General features: G+C 46.8%; 1 protein-coding gene across 1 annotated transcript in view; it reads right to left on the bottom strand.

The window, feature by feature from the left end:
• The window catches only part of Xdh (xanthine dehydrogenase), a 60,516-nt gene that overhangs the window by 23,074 nt on the left and 17,731 nt on the right, over positions 1 to 19,711 (bottom strand). Inside the window, exons 7-19 of the mRNA XM_071601225.1 lie at positions 16,760 to 16,828; positions 16,365 to 16,451; positions 14,884 to 15,025; positions 12,388 to 12,480; positions 11,660 to 11,811; positions 10,456 to 10,549; positions 9,039 to 9,148; positions 6,813 to 6,997; positions 4,609 to 4,780; positions 4,259 to 4,261; positions 3,205 to 3,288; positions 1,847 to 2,016; positions 1,363 to 1,486 (exon numbers count right to left, since the gene is read on the bottom strand). Of these exons, the coding sequence (XP_071457326.1) occupies positions 1,363 to 1,486; positions 1,847 to 2,016; positions 3,205 to 3,288; positions 4,259 to 4,261; positions 4,609 to 4,780; positions 6,813 to 6,997; positions 9,039 to 9,148; positions 10,456 to 10,549; positions 11,660 to 11,811; positions 12,388 to 12,480; positions 14,884 to 15,025; positions 16,365 to 16,451; positions 16,760 to 16,828 (1,485 nt within the window). The remainder of the gene's footprint in view (positions 1 to 1,362; positions 1,487 to 1,846; positions 2,017 to 3,204; positions 3,289 to 4,258; positions 4,262 to 4,608; positions 4,781 to 6,812; positions 6,998 to 9,038; positions 9,149 to 10,455; positions 10,550 to 11,659; positions 11,812 to 12,387; positions 12,481 to 14,883; positions 15,026 to 16,364; positions 16,452 to 16,759; positions 16,829 to 19,711) is intronic.

The following is a 19,711-nucleotide window of genomic DNA, read 5'->3' on the forward strand; positions in this document are numbered from 1 at the left end:
CGTATTGAGAAGCTGCACAGGGTAGAGTATAGTGATTGATTATGGCTGTCTGCCATGAGCAGAATGGAGATAAGGTGCCCAAGTAGGTCAAATCAGACATACTCCAGCACGCTGAGTCTTCCTATGAAGAGGTGGCGACCAGAAGGCACCATCAAGACTGGTTAGTAGTTACCAGATCATGACTAAACCTTAGGCCTTGACTCTCAGTTTTATTATTGGTCCACTTTATCATTCTCTTAATGTGCTATTTCCCAGATTTATACCAAGAGCTCCCCAAAAGCCACAATCATGTCTTATTATTTTATCTAGAAGCCCTAAAAGCAGTAGCTCACGAAAGATAAGACTTAAATTCAATGATCTATAAATAAGATATTTTTCAATTTATAGAATAACAATTGTTTTTTTTTTTTCTTTAAATTCAATTCCATAAAAACTTAATGAATCTCCTTCAGGGATAATTTTCATCAAACATTCCCCCTAAAATAAACAACAAAATACATTGTCCAACTCATCACTTTGGAATATAGGGTTTCTAACAATATGAACCAATACTTAGCATGCAAGTCTCTGATAATTCTCTCTTAAGGACCCAGTTATGAACTTGGTTAACGCAGTGATAGTGTATCTGCTGACCCCCACTAACCAAAAGGCTAGCAGTACTCCTGGAGGCTCTTGGAGCTTGTAAAACAATATGTTCTTCTAAGGAATCCTTATAGATTCCGGGTTTCATATTTGTAGATTTTTTTTGTTCTTTCCTTTACCTTTACACCAATAATAAGGTGAGTTTAACTTTCAGCGATACCTACCCACATCAGATGGGCAACATTTGATCTGTGTTAGAACTATGAGATGACCATCTGAGAACTATCCTATAGTAAAGTATAAGAACTTTTGTAGCAACTGTCTTAAAGGTTTGGAAACTATGTTGCTGTAGAATTCCATATAGTTGAAATCAATAGGTGAATTTTCATATATGTGAGCTATCAATCCACAAAGTGATGGTATTATTATTTCTTTTCTGGTTAGTTCATTTAATGTTTTCTTATTTTTCTTTTAATAAAAGAGTTTAATGTCATACATTAGGAACCCAATTTTTATAATCACCAGCCTTGCTTTACTGTCATGTAGGCCCAAAGTTACCCTGCTATGTGCAAACAGCAGCCATCAATTAAATGTTGACATTTTAAATAATAACATTTTCTATCCCATCATGAGTTGTACTGAATAACGTTAACCAGAGCGATGGTCATGGTAAGTGCAAATGTATAATCTTCAAGATGAGGGCAAATTGGAGCCATGAGCATGAACTAAAACTTCAATACTTATTCTATTTATTTCATACAAAATAAAACCCAAGCATACCTCACTTTCCGCAAAGACTGTTTCATCATTAAAAAGTCCAGTTGTGTTACTCCCAGGAATATCGGCAGCTGAGAGGAAGCAAACAAACCCTGGCACCTTCTTAGCTGCTGAAGTGTCTATGGATCTGCAAGAACAAGCCACGGGAGGAGCCAGGTGGGCAAACTGAAGCAGGAGATCCATCCCCTGGACTGGATAACTGGCCTTGTTTTAATGAGCTTTCATTCCCCCCAGGCTTTCTCAATCTGGCCCCTGCCTGCCTCTGGGACATCAGCCCTGTGAGCAGACCCTCCTCAGGAGTCACAGGGCCCTCACTCCTCCTGCTGCGCTCTGGATGGTGATTTTGAGATGATTTTCCATCCTCATCTCAAGGCTGGGAAGCGCTGGAAGACGCTTGCTAAGGTTATCTTTGTGTGGGAAGCCTCTCAGGTGCTCCCAGCACCCTTCCCCTGGAGCGCCACGGGCTCCCCGCGGCAGCTGCACTCACTTGATCTTGGCATGGGCCCTGGTGCTGGTGACCAGCCGGAGAGACAGCTCGTTCTCATAGTGGGGGATGTCATCGCAGTACACTGCCTCCCCGGAGGCCTGCATGTTGGCAGCAAGGTGGGGCATGGGACGGCCCACCATGTCCTCCTCAGACTGACCTTTGGGAACCTCCTGGAAAATCATGATCACCAGTCAGGCTGAGGACACTGTTTCTCTAGAGGTTCATGGACTCTGGGGAGTCCTTGAGGCCAGATACCAAAGCAAACCCAGAGGGTTGGAATGAATGAGGTAGAAAGGCTTTAGGGGTGAAAGTAACAGTGAGGCACCTAAGAAGTCACTGATAAGGGTGCTCATAGTGTAAGTATATCAAGGAACCCCTCCCCCCAAAAAAGGAGGAAACTAAATGTCCATCAATTGAGAACTGGGTTATGCTATAGCATACAATGAAATAGTATGCAACCATCAAAACATATTTCTGAAGAATTTTTATTAAAAAGAAAGAATGCACATGCTAATTGTAAAAATAAGACATGAAACATTCTCTCTGTAATGATTCTAATCATGTAGGGAAAATAATATATGCTATAAATATCACATATGCATGTTCATATATAAATGGGGAAAAAGAACTAAACAAATACAATGAATCTCTCTTGGGTGATTTTTATTTTTGTCTTTATATTTTCCTGTATGTTCCAAAATATCTTAAGATATATTAATTTTATAATAAAGTTCTGTTTTTGTTTTTTCAAAGTAATAATAATGGCTAATATTTTTGAGTATTTTTACTATATGCCAGGAACCATCTAAGCAATTTACTTTTATTAACACATTTAATGCTTGGCCATCCTATGAACCAGGGACCATTATTAAGGAGCACTGGGTGTTCTGGGTCAGGTGGCTGGAGACAAAGCTGAGGTGGTTGTTGCAATAAAGACTGTCTGACTCACAAAATCTAAACTGTTTATAGAAAACGTTTGCTAATCCCTTGCTCAGTTACTCTCAAAAACTTGTAGCTGATAGAATGGTTTGAGCGTATGTGTGTATGCACATCCACTCAGGAAGACGTCTGGAGTTAGTCTAGACTTAGTCCTACATAGAAAAGATAAATGGAAAAAAAAATGTTTTTTCTTTAAGGCACAGGTGCAGACTAATCCTAAGAAAGAAATTTAGGCCAACAAAGGGGAAACAGCTTCATCTGCTATGATTCCCCCTTCTTACACTGGACATGTAGGCACGAGAGTGGGGAGCTTTTCACATCTATGTATGATTCAAGCTGGGCACTGGTCAATGGTCAGTCATCGGCCATCAGGGGTGGCCTGAGCTGGCCTTCATATCAGAACACACATGTGTACTCACTTGGAAGAGCTGGACGTTGGCTGGAGGGTCTTTGTGGAAGAGCAGAGTGGCACTGGTGAAGGTGGGGTCCAGCACGCCACAGTTCTGTGGAGGCAAGACAACAGAGGTGGCCATGACAGCGTTGCATCATTGATCCCTTTCTTGGTGTCCCCAAGTGATAGAGGTGATGAGGGTTCCCCTCAGCCCGTCAGGTTATACCCTCTGAGTACTGGTGGGGTCTCCCTCGTCCAGACGTGGGATCTGAGCACTCAGAATTTAACAACCACCTCAGCTCCATCTCCAGCCTCCTAACCTAGCACACCCAGTGCTCCTTGATTCCTCCCACACTCCAGACTTCCCCTTCTGCATTACACGTGCTGCTCTCTCTGTCGGGAATTCTTCCTCCCCAGCCTTCCCAGAAAAGTCTCCCTTCCCCCTCTATTCCATGGGAAGTACTGAATGACATGGAGGATATTCACAATACTTGGCTAAGGTAAGGTGGGTATAAAAGTCTTCATGAGGTGTGATCCCAAATCTGTTTAGAAAATGACATCTCCAGATCAAAAGATCGCAAGATGGTAGATGTGCTTATAGACCATGGAAGGACAGATGGAAACAATGACAGACAGGGCAAACAGCATGTAGGGAAAAGGTTAGAGAAGTGTAGGAAAAATCAAAACTTAAGCAGTGACTTTCTCTGGGACCTAAGAATAGGGGGTAATTTTAGTTTTCCTTTATAATCTATATTTTTAAAGCTTTCCAAAATAAATCTTTAATTTTTTAAAAATGGAAGTATTTCTAATGTTTTAAAGAGGGATTTGGCCCAACTGTCCACCTCTCTGTAGCGTCTTCTCTCTTCTGTGCTCCCTCCACACCCCACCCTTCTTAGTTGTCACACCAGCTGGCCTTTGCTGACTTGTTCTGTCCCACACTAGGCTGCCCCTCGTCCCACGAGTAGCATGGTATGTAATAGGCGTCAAACAAATGTTCGTGATAAACTGATCTTGGGAGGGGGCTCCACCTCAGCCTGCCAGTCACCTGAAGGCATATCCTATGTTCCACGTCCCCCACCTACGTCCTCATTCTACTCTACTTCTCTTCTCCCCCTCTGCTCCCTTCCTACACCCACAGCCACAGTGTGTCTGCTCTGCTTCTGGAAGGGCCATCTGGTCCACCAGCCCCTATTGCATATTCCACAGCTGGGAGGAAGAGAGGGGCGTGGCTATTCAAGTTCCCCAGTGAGCTCATGACACTGGCAGGACAAGAGCCTGTCCATGTCCCTGACCCAGCCAGCTGGTTGGCTCATGTCTGTGGACCCTGCATCTCTGGTTCCTGCTCCTGCTCTCAGACATTTAGAGTTTAACAGGTTTAAACCCCAACCAGCCTCCAAACACGCCTGCTGCTGAGAATCTGCACCTCACCCACCTCAGGGTTCTCTTTGCCCAGCTTCTGAAGCACCGTCAGGTAGAACTTGAAGAAGAAGCTGAGGCTGAGGGTGCACCGGAACTCCACCATGCCGCCAGGGGCATCCGGGGCCAGGTGCAGCTCCTCAGCCAGGCCTGCACACACATCCTGAAGCAGCTCCTCATTCCAGAACCTGCCAGAGAGCAGATGTGGGGAGTGCGCCTCACCCCCGCCCCAGTCATGCCATGTGTAGGGCAGCACCCAAAGCCTCCTGGCCATGCAAACCTCTGTTCAAAACCTGGCTCAGATACTCAGAGCTGTGTGAGTTGAGGCAAGTCGCTTAACCAGTTACTTCACCTCCTGGGCCTCTGTTTCCTCACCTTTAAAAGTAGATATACTCTAAAAATCACAAAATAATAATAGTTATGTCTTCTGAGTTTTTATAACATGCTAAGCATTGCCCTAGGAGCTTTTTATGAATCATCACTTTTAATTTAATTAAAAACTACAGTAGGGAAAAAGTCTCACACTCATGTTACCACTGAGAAGACTGAGGCATGGAGAAACTGTGTAACTTGATTTATGTTACTTTCCTGGTCAATATTGGAACCAAGATGCCAAATTTCAAGTTAAGCTTTATCGTGTGTGGGTTTTGTAAGGATTATGTAGGATAATGCCAGTGAAGAACTTGGTACAATTGCTGCTTATGACAGTCATGGGAATAGTGGAAGCAGGATTAATAATAGAAGTAGTAACGGCAGCCAGAGTAACAGTGGCTGTGGCGTTAGCAGTAATGGTAGCAGCATCGATGCTACCAGTAGGAATACTAGCAATGGCAGCAGTAGCAATAGCAGTGGTGGTAATAGTGGCAACAGTAATGATAGCAGAAGTAGTAACAGTAGTATGGGAGAAGCAATTTTCTTAGCAGAAAACAGCTGCAGAAACCCTACTATTTATGTACAATTAGTGGTAGCAATAGTGATTTACACTACGAGTCACAATAGCACAGTGGCAGCAGTAATATTAGGAGCAGTAGCAGCAAAGCTAGAAGGTAGCAATAGTAGTAGGAGCAGCATAAAATTCTACTAGTAGCAATAGGAATAGCAGCAGTACACATAGCAATAGTAATGGTGGTGGTAGCAATAGCAGTAGTAATAATAGCAGCAGTAGTAATGCTATTTGTGTAAATACTACAAGCAACAGTCATAATAAGAGTATCAATAATCGTAACAGTAGTAGAAGAGGCAGCAATAGTAGTAACAATAATAATAGCAGGAATAGCCATAGTAGGAATACTAGTTATAATAATTATATTGGTAAGAATAACAGCAGTGATAGTAGCAGCAGTAATGATAGTGATGTCAGTAGTAAGAGTAACAGCAGCATTAGTCCTAGTAAGCAGTACCGTGACCACGGTAGCAGAAGCAGCAGCACTAGGAACAACAGTGATAGCTGCAATATAGAAGCACTAACAGTAATAACAGAATTAACAGTAGCAGCAGTAGTAACCACATGATAGTAGTACAGCAGCAGTAATACTAACTAGAGTCACATGTCACTTAATAACAGGGAAATATTCTGAAGAGTGTGTTAGGCTATTTCTTTTTTTTTTTAAGAGAAAGAGAGAGAGAGAGAGAGAGAGAGAATTTTAATATGTATTTTTTAGTTTTCAGCGGACACAACATCTTTGTTTGTATGTGGTGCTGAGGATAGAACCCAGGCTGCGTGCATGCCAGGAGAGCGCGCTACCACTTGAGCCACATCCCCAGCCCTAGGCTATTTCTTTATGCACTTACACAAACCCCTATGTGTATAGCCTACTGCCCAAGTTATGTGGTAGAACCTATTGCTCCTAGGCTATAAACCTGTACAGCATGTTACTGTACTGAAACCATAGGCAATTGTAACACAATGATTGGTATTTGTATGTCTACATGTATCTAAATGTGGAAAGATACAATAAAAATACTAGGTACTAGGAATTTTTCAACTCCATTGTAATTTTGTAGGACCACTGTCATATGCGTGGCCCATCACTGCTCAAAACATCAACATACTGTGCATGATTGTGCTAGTAGTAACACTAGTAGCTCTAGTAATATCAGTAGCAACAGCAGCCGTAGCAATAGCCGGAGCAGCAATAATAAAAGTGGTAGTGGCAATAGTAATACTCCAGTAGCCAGAATAATGGCGGCTACAGCAGATTCACTGGTGCTAGCTCTTACTTGGACAGCTGCTTTGCAGTGGTCTTGATGGCTGAGATAGTTCTGTCGGCCATTCCTCCATAGCAAAGGGCCAGCTCCTTCACCTCTGTGGTCCCTGGCTTGAATAGGACTCTCATGCCACTGGTCACCTTGGCAATGTCATCTTCTCGCCGGGAGGCCTGCTTGAATGCTGAGAAAAACTCACCCTGAAAAAGAACCGGTAGATGCCTGTTCTCCACCTTGTTTCATAAGGACTACAAGTGGCCAGTCTAAAACAGGACTGTGAGGTGAGGGGAAGTGAGGTGATAATGCCGCCGCAGAGCCGTGGCGACCTTGTCTCGGGATCAAAGACAAGACATAAGTACCACACTATGGGAGGAGTTCCAGGTCACATTCCCAGAAGCTGGAAAGAGTCAGGACTTCTCCCCGTTGGTCATGAATGCTGGGGGTCAGGAATGCTGAGGGTCAGGGACACAAATCCTAGCTGGGAGAAGTAGGCTCCCGAGACCCACCCTGGGGCCCAGGATCAGGGCCCACCCAACCTCTCTGAAGATTCATGAAGCCTCAGTCAGCACCTGGCTGCCTCTCAAACAGGGACAGGGAGATGGCACAGGTAATCTGAAGCCATCTCACTTGTGGGTACGCCCTTCCTTGTCCCTCCCACTATTCTAATGTCAACTGAGAAATCTCATTTTCTGCAAGAAAGTGACCCACTAGGAAACAATGCTGCCCCTGTGCTCTGAACCTGTTCTTCCCCTGGGTCTGAGCCAGGGTCTGTCTTGGGGGAGAGGAGGACAGTGGAAGTCATTTTCCAGGGAATAACCATCTGACTTCAGTTCTTCCGTGCCAGGTGCTGAGGTTTGTACCCCACTGATTGCACATTCTGATTAACACCAAGTGGGAGGTTAAGGAAAGATCCACCCAAAGCATAATGAAGCCCACTGCTGAGGCCCCCAAGGGGCACAGATTTCAATTCTCTGGAGCTGTGAAGCCCCTCCTGAGACTAAGCTCATATTCCTGGTCACCGAACCCAGCATTTGGACTTGGTCTGGAGCAGAGGTTCCAGATGTTCACTCTCAGGGTCATTCAGGGACATTTTCACTTGAGTGCCACAAGTGCTCAGCATCAGGTTAACAGCATCCTTTGTTGAGAAATCTAATTCTGGGTATTAAAATCTCCTTTCTTTTACAAAATGGTATTTTCCATTAATGACCATACCTGGCAAAATAAAATCTGAGTAGTGCTAAGCCTGTTTCCTTCCCCTTCCTTGACTCATAATTTAAAAAAAAAAAAATAGTGATCTGTAAAATTCAAAATTTCTGGGATTTTGGGAAAATCTCAAATTCTGGGAATCACTGCTCAGAATGTTCTGCAAAGACAAGCTAGAAAATCCTTAAGAATCCAGTTCAGGGCTATCATTGCTGTAATTGGATTCACATTCTCATTAAGGAGGTCAAAGTTAGCAAAGGCAAACATCCCTCACACACTTGCTGGAGCAGGAGCTGCCTTAGACCCTTCACCCTCCTCGCCCACTGCTTTCCCCGCCTCTCCAGACCATTTTTCCAAGAGGCCCATTGTGGGATGTGTCCTGAGTCAGTGGCTGCTAAGAAAGGAGAGAAGCACCCAGATCAAGCCACTCCAGGCCCTAAGAGCAAAGCACGCAGAGGTGCCTAGATCTCCCCGAATGGGCGAGAAAAGCTGTTCACAAAAAAGAAATCCAGCAGTGCCAGCCCAGAGCAAGGTCAGGGTCAGCACAAGTGGGTCTGATTTAGACATCTTCTGCACTCCACATGCAAGCCCTACACTCTTCACCATGAGAAAACTGTGCCCTTGACATGGGACAGGAACACTCAACTGCTGAATTTACTCTTGGGACTATGCTGGTAACCTCCATGGCTTCCAGACACCTGCCAGGAACAATCTTATGAAATATTTCAGCCCCCACAAGACCATGCATGTACATAACATTTGTGCCTACTTTACAGGTGGGAACATTGGGGCTCAGAAAGGTAAGATGACTCACTCAGGATCGTATGTCTAGCTGAGTGACTTTATGCCCATGCCCTGTGTACCCCTGCCCTGCAATGTCCCATTGTCCTGAGAGGAATAGAGTTGGTTCATCAGAGAGAAAAACACCAGTATCAAGGTCAAGGGATGCTAAAGTTGGTCCCGAGGCGGGCTCTTGTCTCCAGGTCTGAGCTCAGCAGCATGGGTAATTTGGGCAGAGCCTGGACCCCTGCCTCTCACCTCCCTGCTGTAGGGGATCTCAATGGAAAGCAATATCTCCTCCGGACTTAGCAGGGTCTTTCTGTAGCCAGGGAAGAAGGTGTGGTCCATCCGAACAGTTCTCCTGGTGCCTGATAGAGACAGGAAGAAGAAGGCCAACGTGAGGGAGAGGCTGGGGGTTGCATAGGGGGCAGAGGACAGCCCACCAGTGAAATCCATTTTCTCTCTGCTCTCTGACACCCAGTCAGAACACAACCGAGGCCAAGTCCTCCACCTGGAGTCCTAAAGCAGCGGTGTGCTGGGGGGTGTCAGGGGAATCCCTGATTCTTAGCATTTGTCAATCTGTAGTGTAAATGCTCTCTCTATCGCCAAGTGACCATGTTACATCACTGAATGTGAGGTTGGGACAAGTGCAGCAAAGAGTTAACACAGCAGCCCGGGCTGCTGTCCCTTGTGAGGAGGTAGGCTTACAACAACGGCCCTTGGCTGGCATCTGGGAGCATGGATTTTGGAAGGGTTTGCACCATTCTGCTATAAGAATGGCTCACTATGCCTCTGCCATTGACACAACCTATACAGTCTATACCCGCTCTTCTGCCAGGAGTCCAGACTTCTGGTACATGCCTGTGTGACCAGTCACTAGCCCCCAAGAAAACCCTGGGTGCTTAGTCTCCAGCAAGCTTCCTTGGTGGATGATGCTTCATGTGTGTTGTCATAACTCATTGCTTGGGGAATTAAGCATGTCCTTTGACCCCTGTGGGGCATCCTGAGGCTTGTGCCTGGGGTCCTCTGGACTTTGACCCATGCACCTTTCCCCTTTGCTGACTGGGCTTTGTGTCCTTCCATTGCCATAAACCTGAGGAAGACTCCGAGCTGGATCCTCCTAGCACATCACCAGGCCCAGGGTGGTCTCAGGGACCTTCCAACAAGACAAAGATGCTCAGGAGAGCACCACGGCAGAACACTTCCACAGCACAGATATAGTGGACGTAAACAACCTCAAAAGCATGGCATAATAGTCAAATGAAGTCTAATAGGAATTCATGGATTTTGAGTATTTACCACCTTTGTTTTGAAAATAATTTATTTTATTTCTATGCTTATGTAATTTAATTTTAAATAATGGCCATGTTTAACAAATGGCTTGCAGATTCCTCATAATGGAACAATCAGCTGTGGGAAGCTGGTGCATTCTGGCCCCAGAGCACCCTGGGGAAAGGTTGGCAGGAAGCTGACCCAGTTGTGAGTTCTCTACAAAGAAAAGACACAGCTCTCCCAGCCTCCAACCCAGATGCATTGCCTGCAGCTTCCATGAATCCAAACCGTAGGACAGCCGGGGCACTGAACTCTGGGCTCTGTTTCTCCATAAAATGTCCTGTCTGGTGTGAGTTTCCTCCCCCAAGTCCCTCTTTCTGGACCTCTGCTCCAGGTAGCTCACCTCGGGATACCAGGGTCAGTTTGGCGCCGCTGGCCATCAACACAGGATTAAGGTCAGAGATGGGGCTGGCGGTGATAATGTTCCCTCCAATGGACTAGGACAAGCAAAGAGAGTGAGTGACAGCCCACCCCAGGACCCCAAAGCAGAGGGCAGGCAGGGGACACAGTCTACAGGGAGCACTAAGGACCTGCATCCCAGGTGGACGAGAGCAACCCAGTAACATGGGCCCTCAGAAAAATGTGCTTGACTTGAAATCAGAACCCTTGGAGTTGGGTCCCAGTTCTGAAATTTAAGAGTCAGTAAATGGAGACAAGGCCTTTTAAATTGTTTGACCTCACTCAACCTTTTCCTGAAAGGACTGAGGTGGTTTATCACAGAGACCACCGGGAGCTAGTAAAATGAAATAGAAGATAAGGATCAAGGAAAAAGAGGAGGAAGACTTTAAGTGCTATATGTGGATCTGCACTTCCTGGCAACTTGGCAAAAAAAAAAAAAAAAAGGAAGAAAAATCAGATAGAGGCTTCTCATTACTGGAAAAGAGGAGGAAGTGTACAATAGAAACAAAGTCCTTCCTAGAAGCAGATTTAGCAGAACTTGGGGGCACAGTGGAGCTTTCTGAGCTTGAACCTCCTCATCTGCAATCAGAAGTGGCAGGTGCTCAGGCAGGTTTGGGGAACAGAAGTGGGATGTTCTGTTCTTAAAAAAATAAAATTTAAACATGGAGTAGAAAGGATGCCTGCTTCAGAGGGCCACTCTGAAGCCTGATTGAACAGTCAACAGGTGCACCCTACCCTCCTCCAGGGGGACTCCATCTGGTTCTCCCCACACTCTGAAATGGAACCCCCTGCCCAGTTTTGCCTTCTCTCTAACACAGTTCTCATTCACCTACTGAGAGCCCCAGCCAAGTTCAAGAAGAGGGAGGCCAGAAGCTGTACCTCTGCAACCTCAGAGGTGAGGACTATTTCTCGATGTGGCCCACAGACCACCTTCAGCAGAAGTATCCAGGAGACTTGGGCTGCATCCCAGAATCACTGAATCAGAAGCTCTGAGTGTGGGGACCCGGGTCTGCATCCTGGGAAATGCTAACCACTAAAAGTTGGGCCCACTGGGCTGGAGCAGGGGGGAATCTGTAGCTGGGGCCAACCTGCCTTCGGCAGAGAGGCCCGCACCCATGGGCCTTGCTTGCCTCTGAGCGACGACTCACCGCCACAGACTTGACCTGCTTCCCTGCAAACCAGCGCAGTTGCTCCAGGAATCCTTTGAACACCTCAGTTTTCTGGGCAGGAAGCTTGGCAACTGCATCTACCAGGATCTTTTCCACAGAGCTCAGGGGGCACGCAGCCCCAAAGGAGATGCCTAGACCACACACTCAGAATCACAGTCACACCCTCTACAGTGAGGACACGTCCCACGCAGCTCCTCGGAGACCCAAGCAAAGCTGAACCATGACCTACATCTTTACGTAGACGAGGAGAGTAGGGCTCAGAGAGGTTCAGCTGCTCACCAAATGCCCAGGCCTCGGGACTCTGTAACCTATTCTCTTTCCTCTAAGCCAGCAGTTCTCCAATAACATCAGCATATGCAGAGGTAAAGTCCTAACATTGGTTTTTTAAAAAGCACCCAAGCACTACCACCCCTACTTCTCCACTTCCCCCCACCCATGAATGACTCTAATGTGTGGGCAGGACTGAGGAAAATCAATGAAATCTCATAGACTCTTGCTTGCTGGCACCTGACCATGGAAACCTGGGGGAGGAAAGGCCAGGAGGGGTGCCCCCTTCTCTAGTCACCCCTCTTCCCTGTGCAAACTGGGCTCCAGGGAAAGCAGGTGGCAGCCAAAGGCCAAGGGCAGGCTGTCCTGGCACCCACCTCCCCCTTGGGGTCCATCCCCAGCATCACTGTGCCACCATGGGCTCAGGGTGAACCCCTTACCCTCTGGTCCATGTGTCACCGTATTCAGCTCAGGGATCCAGGCCGGGCAGACAATAAGAGGAAAGAGCATGTTCTTAAACTTCATCTCAATGCCTGGAGAGAGAAGCCTTTATAGACCTCAGCCGCCCCTCCCACTGTGCACAGCTTTATGACATATTCCCAATTGCCACGTGCTGGGGACGGTGCAGGGCTGGGTTAGGAAACACAGTGGGCAAGGCATGGGATTAGGGAAGACTATGTCTTTCTCTCCCTTACAAAAAAAAAAAAATCTATCCATATTCAAATGAAATGAACTTAAATTCACTGTACTGTGTGTATGCATGTGTGTTTGTGCTGTGTGTGTAATAGCAACATTAAAAAAAAAAAAACCACAGGGATCTGGGTACATTGGAAATTCTTCCAAGCCCTTTCCCTGTTTTAACTAACTTAATCCTCCCAGCAGCTCTATAAGTACTGTAGGTTTCTGCTCACAGATAAGGAAACTTAGGCACAGAGAGATCAGGCTTTTACCCACATCACACAGCTAAGAACAGGCACATTTCAGTTCTCGAGCTACTGTTAGTTTAGGATATAACAATAAAAAGATAAAAGTCCAAAATTAAAGCAAAAAAGGAAAATGAGAGCAATCTTCCTTCCAGTCCTCAGAATCTGAGTTCTTCAGGGCGTGGGGCTTTATAAGCCCACAACCATGTCCAGCGTCTGTCCTCTCAGCTAAGCAAGTTAGGAGCCTCTGGGACACATGCACACCTGGGTTCCCGAGACCCAGTTGGTGCAGCACCTCTCCTGACCCCACCTGTGGGGCTACAGATGGGAAAGGTTGGAGATAAACGCCGAGCCCCCTACCCAGTACCCAAGGGTGGCCTAGCCCCATGCCTGTGCATTTCTGCATCGAGTCTGGCTTGTGTGGGTGTCCTCACCCCCAGAACACGGAATGCAGATGGAGGCCTGGGGCCCATATGGATCTGGCTTTCTCTAAGCCCACTCCCCCAACACCCTGCACTGGCTGTGGGCAGTTACCTGGGGTGTTGAGTTGATATAATGTGTGTGAATTCCTTTCTCTTGGAAGCCAGGGTTTGTCTGACTCACAGCAAGGAACATGTCCAGTGTCAGGACATCCTGGGATCCTTCTATCTACCTTCAATCAAGCCCTGGACCCTAGGCTATGACTATATGGGCAAAGGCAGTGTAGCAAAGAGAACACCAACTGTTATGAGTCCTACTAAGCCAGAGCCACGCAATCACATCACAGGCATGTCTCACCAGGCACAATGTGTCACACAAGTGCAGCTGGGGACTCTGTACTGTATCTGTGCTTAAGAGGGCAGGGCCAGCTCTCTGATCTAACAGCACTGAACCAAGCCACCAGGCTCCCTTCTATGGCTGAGGATTCAACTAGAACCTAGATACTGGAGACTCCTTCAGGAACCAGAGCCAAGAGACCCCCAACCTCTGCACTTGACTACTTGAAAGCATGGTATGCCACCTCACTCCCAATCAGAGGTCCTCTGAGATAAACCTTGACTGTGCCGTGATCTTCAGCTGGGAGCCTCACTAGGTGCGGGACCTAGCAAAGTGGACGGACACCAGCCAAACCAGGCTTAGAAAAGATGGAGAGTGACAGGGCCTGGGCCTCTCTGTCATCTTGTTCTGTCTGAAAGAGCATGGGGGTTGAGACTGCACATCCTGAGCCCCCCTGGCCTTTCCAACTATTGGGGCACAGTCCCAGGCAGCACAAACACAGTGACACTCCCTCTCTTTACCACCCTTGTAGTGGTGGCCCTAGGGTTCTTTGCTCATATAGTCATGGCCCTGGGGACCAGGGGTAGCAAGACTTAAGGAGATTAGAAGGATCTCCAGAGATCCTCTGACACTGGACATGTTCCTTACCATGAGTCAGACACCCTAACTTGTGTCCTTCTCCTTTACCTTATCACATCATCCTCCAGAAAAGGGGTAGTGGGAGGCAAAAGTGTGGCATTTCTAGACACCCCTTCCCCAGCATCTAAAAAACTCTGGCTAGACTCTGGCTCCATTCAGCCCTCCTTCTTCAACTAGGAGAGCCTTGAGGGAAGGAACCATGTCCAGTTGATCTTTGTGTCCCAAGACCTTCCCTGAGACCCCGGCTTGTAGCTGGCACTCTGTAGATGTCCAGGGAGAAGAGTCAATGAGCATGCAAGGATTTCTTTTGATACTCAAAGCAGCCCTCTGAGGAGTTACCCCATAGAAGGAATGGGAAATGGTGGTGAGGGAGGCCAAGGAATTTTCCTGGGAACACACAGCCAGCCAGGGTTCAAACCAGGTCTGGGTGACTTCAGAGCCAGGGTCTCAGCAGGGGAAATCAAGTAAGTGTCCAGGGCTCTTCAGTGGTTTCCCAGGGTAGTCAGTGGGACAGAGGTGGGGTACAGAGTGGGGGGAGGTCAGGGAGGGGTGAGGGCAAGCAGGAAGGGTCCAGAACCCCTCCCAGACCCTCGGCAGTACCCAGGCCCTGGCCCTTACCAATCTCCGTGTTCCCCACCACGAGCTTGGCGTCAGGGTGCTGAGCTTTGAGTTCCAGCAGCTCCCGCAGGGTGGAGGCCTGGATCCAGGTCACACGTTCCCCTTCAAAGCGCAGCTGCTTCTGGGGAGTGTCCTTCAGCCTCTGGGAATTGTAGCACGCTTACTGAACTGTCTCCCTCCTCTTCCAATTCCCCCGAGAAATTGCTTTACTTCTGTAATGGGGCCAACTCCTCTGTTGACTTGCTTAATACCTAGTTCACCAGAAAGACCTAAGTACTGGGGAATAGGAGGGACTAGCACACACTGAGGCAGGAACTCCACTGGCACTTAGTAAACACATCTTCCCCATCTTGACTTCAATGAAGGAGGCCGTGTGAGTCTTGTTTAACAAGCAAAGGAGCAACCCAGAGAGATCAAGGAGGTTGTGGGACCTGCTGACCTTACAGAAAGCCCAGGTTCCTTGCAGTACCCCACGCTATCTCCAGGGGGCGCCGTGGGCAAGGTGCGAGAAGGAACAGAGGTGGAGAAGGAGGGAGTGTGAGAAGGGAAAGCCTAGGAGAGCTAGATCTGGTGCACAGCTGGTGACACTGGGCTGGGAAAGAAATCCCCCCAATCAAACTGATGGTGTTTTCCAGGTTTCACAATCTGAAAGAAGTGATGTGGTAGCCTGCTGCAAATCTGTCCCCTCCAGCCTGTCAAACCCAGGAGGGAGGCTGCATAGACTCCACAATCCCAAGAAATGCATATCTGAAAAATTCAGAGTGGCCTCTTTCCCTGCCATAAATGTCAGTGGGAAAATGGGCACGACAGAGGTGTCCTGAAGACGGAACTATAAGCCATGAATCATGTCCTTCAAATATAACTTAGTTTGTTTGTTTTAAAATAAATAGTTTGCATACAGAGAGAGGAATAGGTGGCTTTGTGGGCTTACACATTAGATAAAGTCAGGAGGTCCCCAAGTCACTAGAGAGCACCTGCTACTAATGCAAGTGTGCTAGAGAGACCCACTTCCTGCCCTCATGGGGCTTATAATCTAGCAAGGAACATTAGACATCACATTAGCAACTGTAAGTGTGACTTGTGTGAGGAGCTGTGGAGTGTGGCCCCATAGAGGTGTCAGAAAAAGGAAGGGAGCCCAGTGTGGTGGCTCATGCCTGTAATCCAGCTACTCTGGAGGCTGAGGCAAGAGGGTAGCAAGTTTGAGGCCAGTCACAGAAACTTAGCAAGACCCTGTCTAAAAATAAAAAGGGCTGGTGACATAGAGAACCCCTGGGTTCAATCCCCAGTATGGAAGGAAGGAAGGAAGGAAGGAAGGAAGGGAGGGAGGAAGGAGGGAGGGAGGGAGGAAAAAGGAAGGGAAATTTGAACTGACACCTAAATGACAGGGAAGGTGCAAGGTTCTTAGTGGATATAAAAATAAAGCAGGTCTCAGGGTCTCACAGCACAGACACGGCTGGACTGCTCCCTGCGGCATCACCTACCAGCAACTCTGGAGGGAAGATGGGCTCCTGGGTGGGATCCAGGGGCATGAACTCTTCTGGTTTGAATAAAGATGGGGAGAGAGTGACCTACAGGAAGAGAGAACACGTAAGGAACTGCAGTTCTTCCTTTCAGGATTAATCCAGCCCTTCCTCCTGGTGAGCTGGTTCCCAGCCCCTGGTAGAGGGGCAGGCAGCTCCTGGGAAGCAGAAGAAAGGAGGTCTTGCCAGACGACCCCAGGGCTAATGAGCACCTTCACCACTCTCTTCACCTGGCCATCCCCAAATCTTGCCATAGTTCCCTCTTCCAGCCACCGCAGCCAGGGGTGTGGAGAGAGCTCAGTGACTCCTCTGAGTCTGAGTTACCCCCAGGCTCCAGGCAGAGAAGACTCACTTACTGTGTGGTCTTTCTTCTGGTTCATGCAGCAGTTTGGGTTGTCTCCACTTCCCCCACAGCATCCTCCATCCTAGACAGATGACATTCACACATAGACATTTATAGAGATTTCACAGAATCTGAGGAATCCTGATGATTAATATCTACTGAACTCCAGCTCTGGTACCTATTCCAGCACCAACAGGAAGGGGAAACCCCCACCCCATCCCACATGCCTGCATGCAGAGTCAAGGCTCCGCTCTCTTATCTTTGCTTTGCTGATGTGTGTTACAGAACACATGGATGAACACTTAGGAGTGACAGGAAAATGGTCTCCATCAAAACTAGATCCTGTTTTATCAAAAGGTATTTTTCTCATAGGTCCTCTCAGGACCTAAGAGGCTCCACTTTCAGGTTCTACATCTATGGGGCTTGGCTGGGTGTCTCTCAGGCTGGGAATTCTGTGGGACTCTGCCAAGGATGTCCAAGACCAGTGCTGATCCGAGAGATGTGTCCATCCAGTGTGTCCAATGGCCTCCTCCCTACCTACTAGGTACTTCTTCCCAGAAAGCTGAACACTCTTCACTCCTCATTGTGGGCCTGTTCTGGAGGAAGGGTCCAGGGGGAACCACTCATCACCCATGTGAAGGATCTGCTCAGGGCCTCTCGATGCCAATGGCAGAACACTAACAGAGAACAGAATCACTGTTCCCATAACTGAGGTCTTGCAGAGCCAGGAAAGGATGTGTTCATCAGGCCCATCTGCCCTAATAAGGCAGGAGTTGCAACTCTGGGCTTCAGAGGACATTTCAGAATTGTGGGGCTGTGCTGAGACACTAAAGTGAGGAAAATTTCCAGGCACTTTTCTTGGGTAGTCAATTCCTGAAGGAGCAGGCTGGGAACAGTCCCTTCTGCATGTGAGTCACAGGAGACACCATTCCAGGCTGTCATTTCTCAAAGGGTGTGTCATGATTCACCATCTTTCCTAACACGGCTCTCAGAAGACCATGGAGGCTGAAGGTGTGGACATGCAAACACGGGCAGACAATGGCAGCAGAGAGGAACCTTCCCTGGTCCGACCCCCTGCCCATGGGGCCTGAGACGTAGAGCCTCCCACATTCATAGCTTTGCTCTGTCCATTCTGGAACTCTCTACAGCCCCTTCGCCCTTCCCCTCTGAATTTAGATAGGAAAGGAAGAAGGAAGACAGGGTCCCTCACGCCTCTTTTCATCTTCTTGGCAAAAGAGTGATGCAGGGGAGTTCTCAGGCCCACAAAAGTGAGAGGAACTTGCATGTGGTGAAGCATCAGCCTTGCTCGCCTGGCCTTCCTGAGGGAGGAGACGTTCCACCCAGGTCCATTTTCCAGATCATTAAGGTGCCAGCACAATCGCACTTAGAACTTTTTCCTTGATAAATTAATTGGTATGTTTATGACACAGATTATTGTGATGTTCAATAACAGGTCACTGCCCTCCAGGTCTTCTGAGGTTGGATAAGGCTGATTTCTCCTGCCTCTGCCCTTCTGAGATTCACAGTTTATGAACTAAGACTGCTAGGCTTGTGCTTTTTTTTTTTTTTTTTTTTTTTAATAAACTAGTTTTTTCTAAGATCGATTCTAGGTTCAGAGTAAAACTGAGCAGAAAGTACAAACAATTCCCAAATACCCTTTCTCCCTCTTCCCTGCCCTGGCTACACACATACAACCTCCTCTGCTCTCAGCATGTGCACCAGAGTGGTACATTTATCACAATGGATGAAGCTACCTGGACAGGTCATCAACACTCAAAGTCCATGGTTTACCTGGACAATGTGTGGACTTTGACAGATGTATGATGATGTGTATCCACTATTACAGTATCATACAGAAGGGCCTCACACTGCCCTAAAATCCTCTGTGCTCTGTCTGTTCGTCCCTCCTGCCTCTGCTCTAGCAATGACTAATCTTTCCGCTGCCCTCATAGTTTTGTCTTTTCATAGTTTCACGTAGTTGATATCATACAACATGTAACTTTTTCAGATTGGCTCCTGTTAGTTAGCAATATGCATTGTAAGATTCCTCCGTGTCTTTTCATGGCTTGGTGCTGAACAATATTCCTTGTCTAAATGGGCCACAACTTCTTTATCCATTCACCTGCAGAAGGACATCTCGGCCATTTCTAAATTTTCACAATTATAAGTAAATATGCAGCAGACATTTCTCAAAAGAAGAACTATCCATGGCCAACAAAGAGATGAAAGAATGTCCTACAACTTTAGCAATCAGGAAAATTCCCTCTCACTCTGTCATTTAATTCTCCTATTTTTTTCCTGACACCTTTCCTTAAAGTCTTCTTTGTCCAAAATTTACATAGTTACTCCCACTTTCCTCTCATTGGTGTTAGCATGGTATATCATTTTACATCCATTTACTTTTGACCTAGATCTGTCTTTATAACTTGGGTTGCATGTAGACAACATATATTTGGGTTTTATTTTTTTTATCCACTCTGAAAATATCTGTCTTTTCATTGTTATATTTAGACCATTAACATTGAAGGTGATTATTGATACAGCTAGAGTGGTATCTGCCATATTTGTTACTGTTTTCTATTTGCTTCCCATATTCTTTGTTCCTACTTTTGTCTTTCACACATTCTCTGATGTGGTTTTAACAGAGCATTGTATATTTTCCATTTTTCTCTTCTTTCTTAGCATATCCATTGTATTTCTCTTACTTTTTTTGAGTTTGTAAAAGACATTTATAACAAATCCCAGTTTACTCTCAAATAACAATATACCATTTCACGGATAGTATGAAGACCTTATAACAAGATATTCTCCCTCCCTCTTTCTCTTTTTACCATTGCTGTCATCATGTATATACATATATAAATGCACTATTAGTCAAATACATGTTGCAATTCTTGTTTTGAACAATCTGTTATCTGTTAGATTAATGAAGAATTGAAAGGTTTACATTTCACCTTCACATATT

Source organism: Marmota flaviventris, chromosome 14 (genome assembly GCF_047511675.1).
Source record: "Marmota flaviventris isolate mMarFla1 chromosome 14, mMarFla1.hap1, whole genome shotgun sequence".
Taxonomy (NCBI): Eukaryota; Metazoa; Chordata; class Mammalia; order Rodentia; family Sciuridae; genus Marmota; species Marmota flaviventris.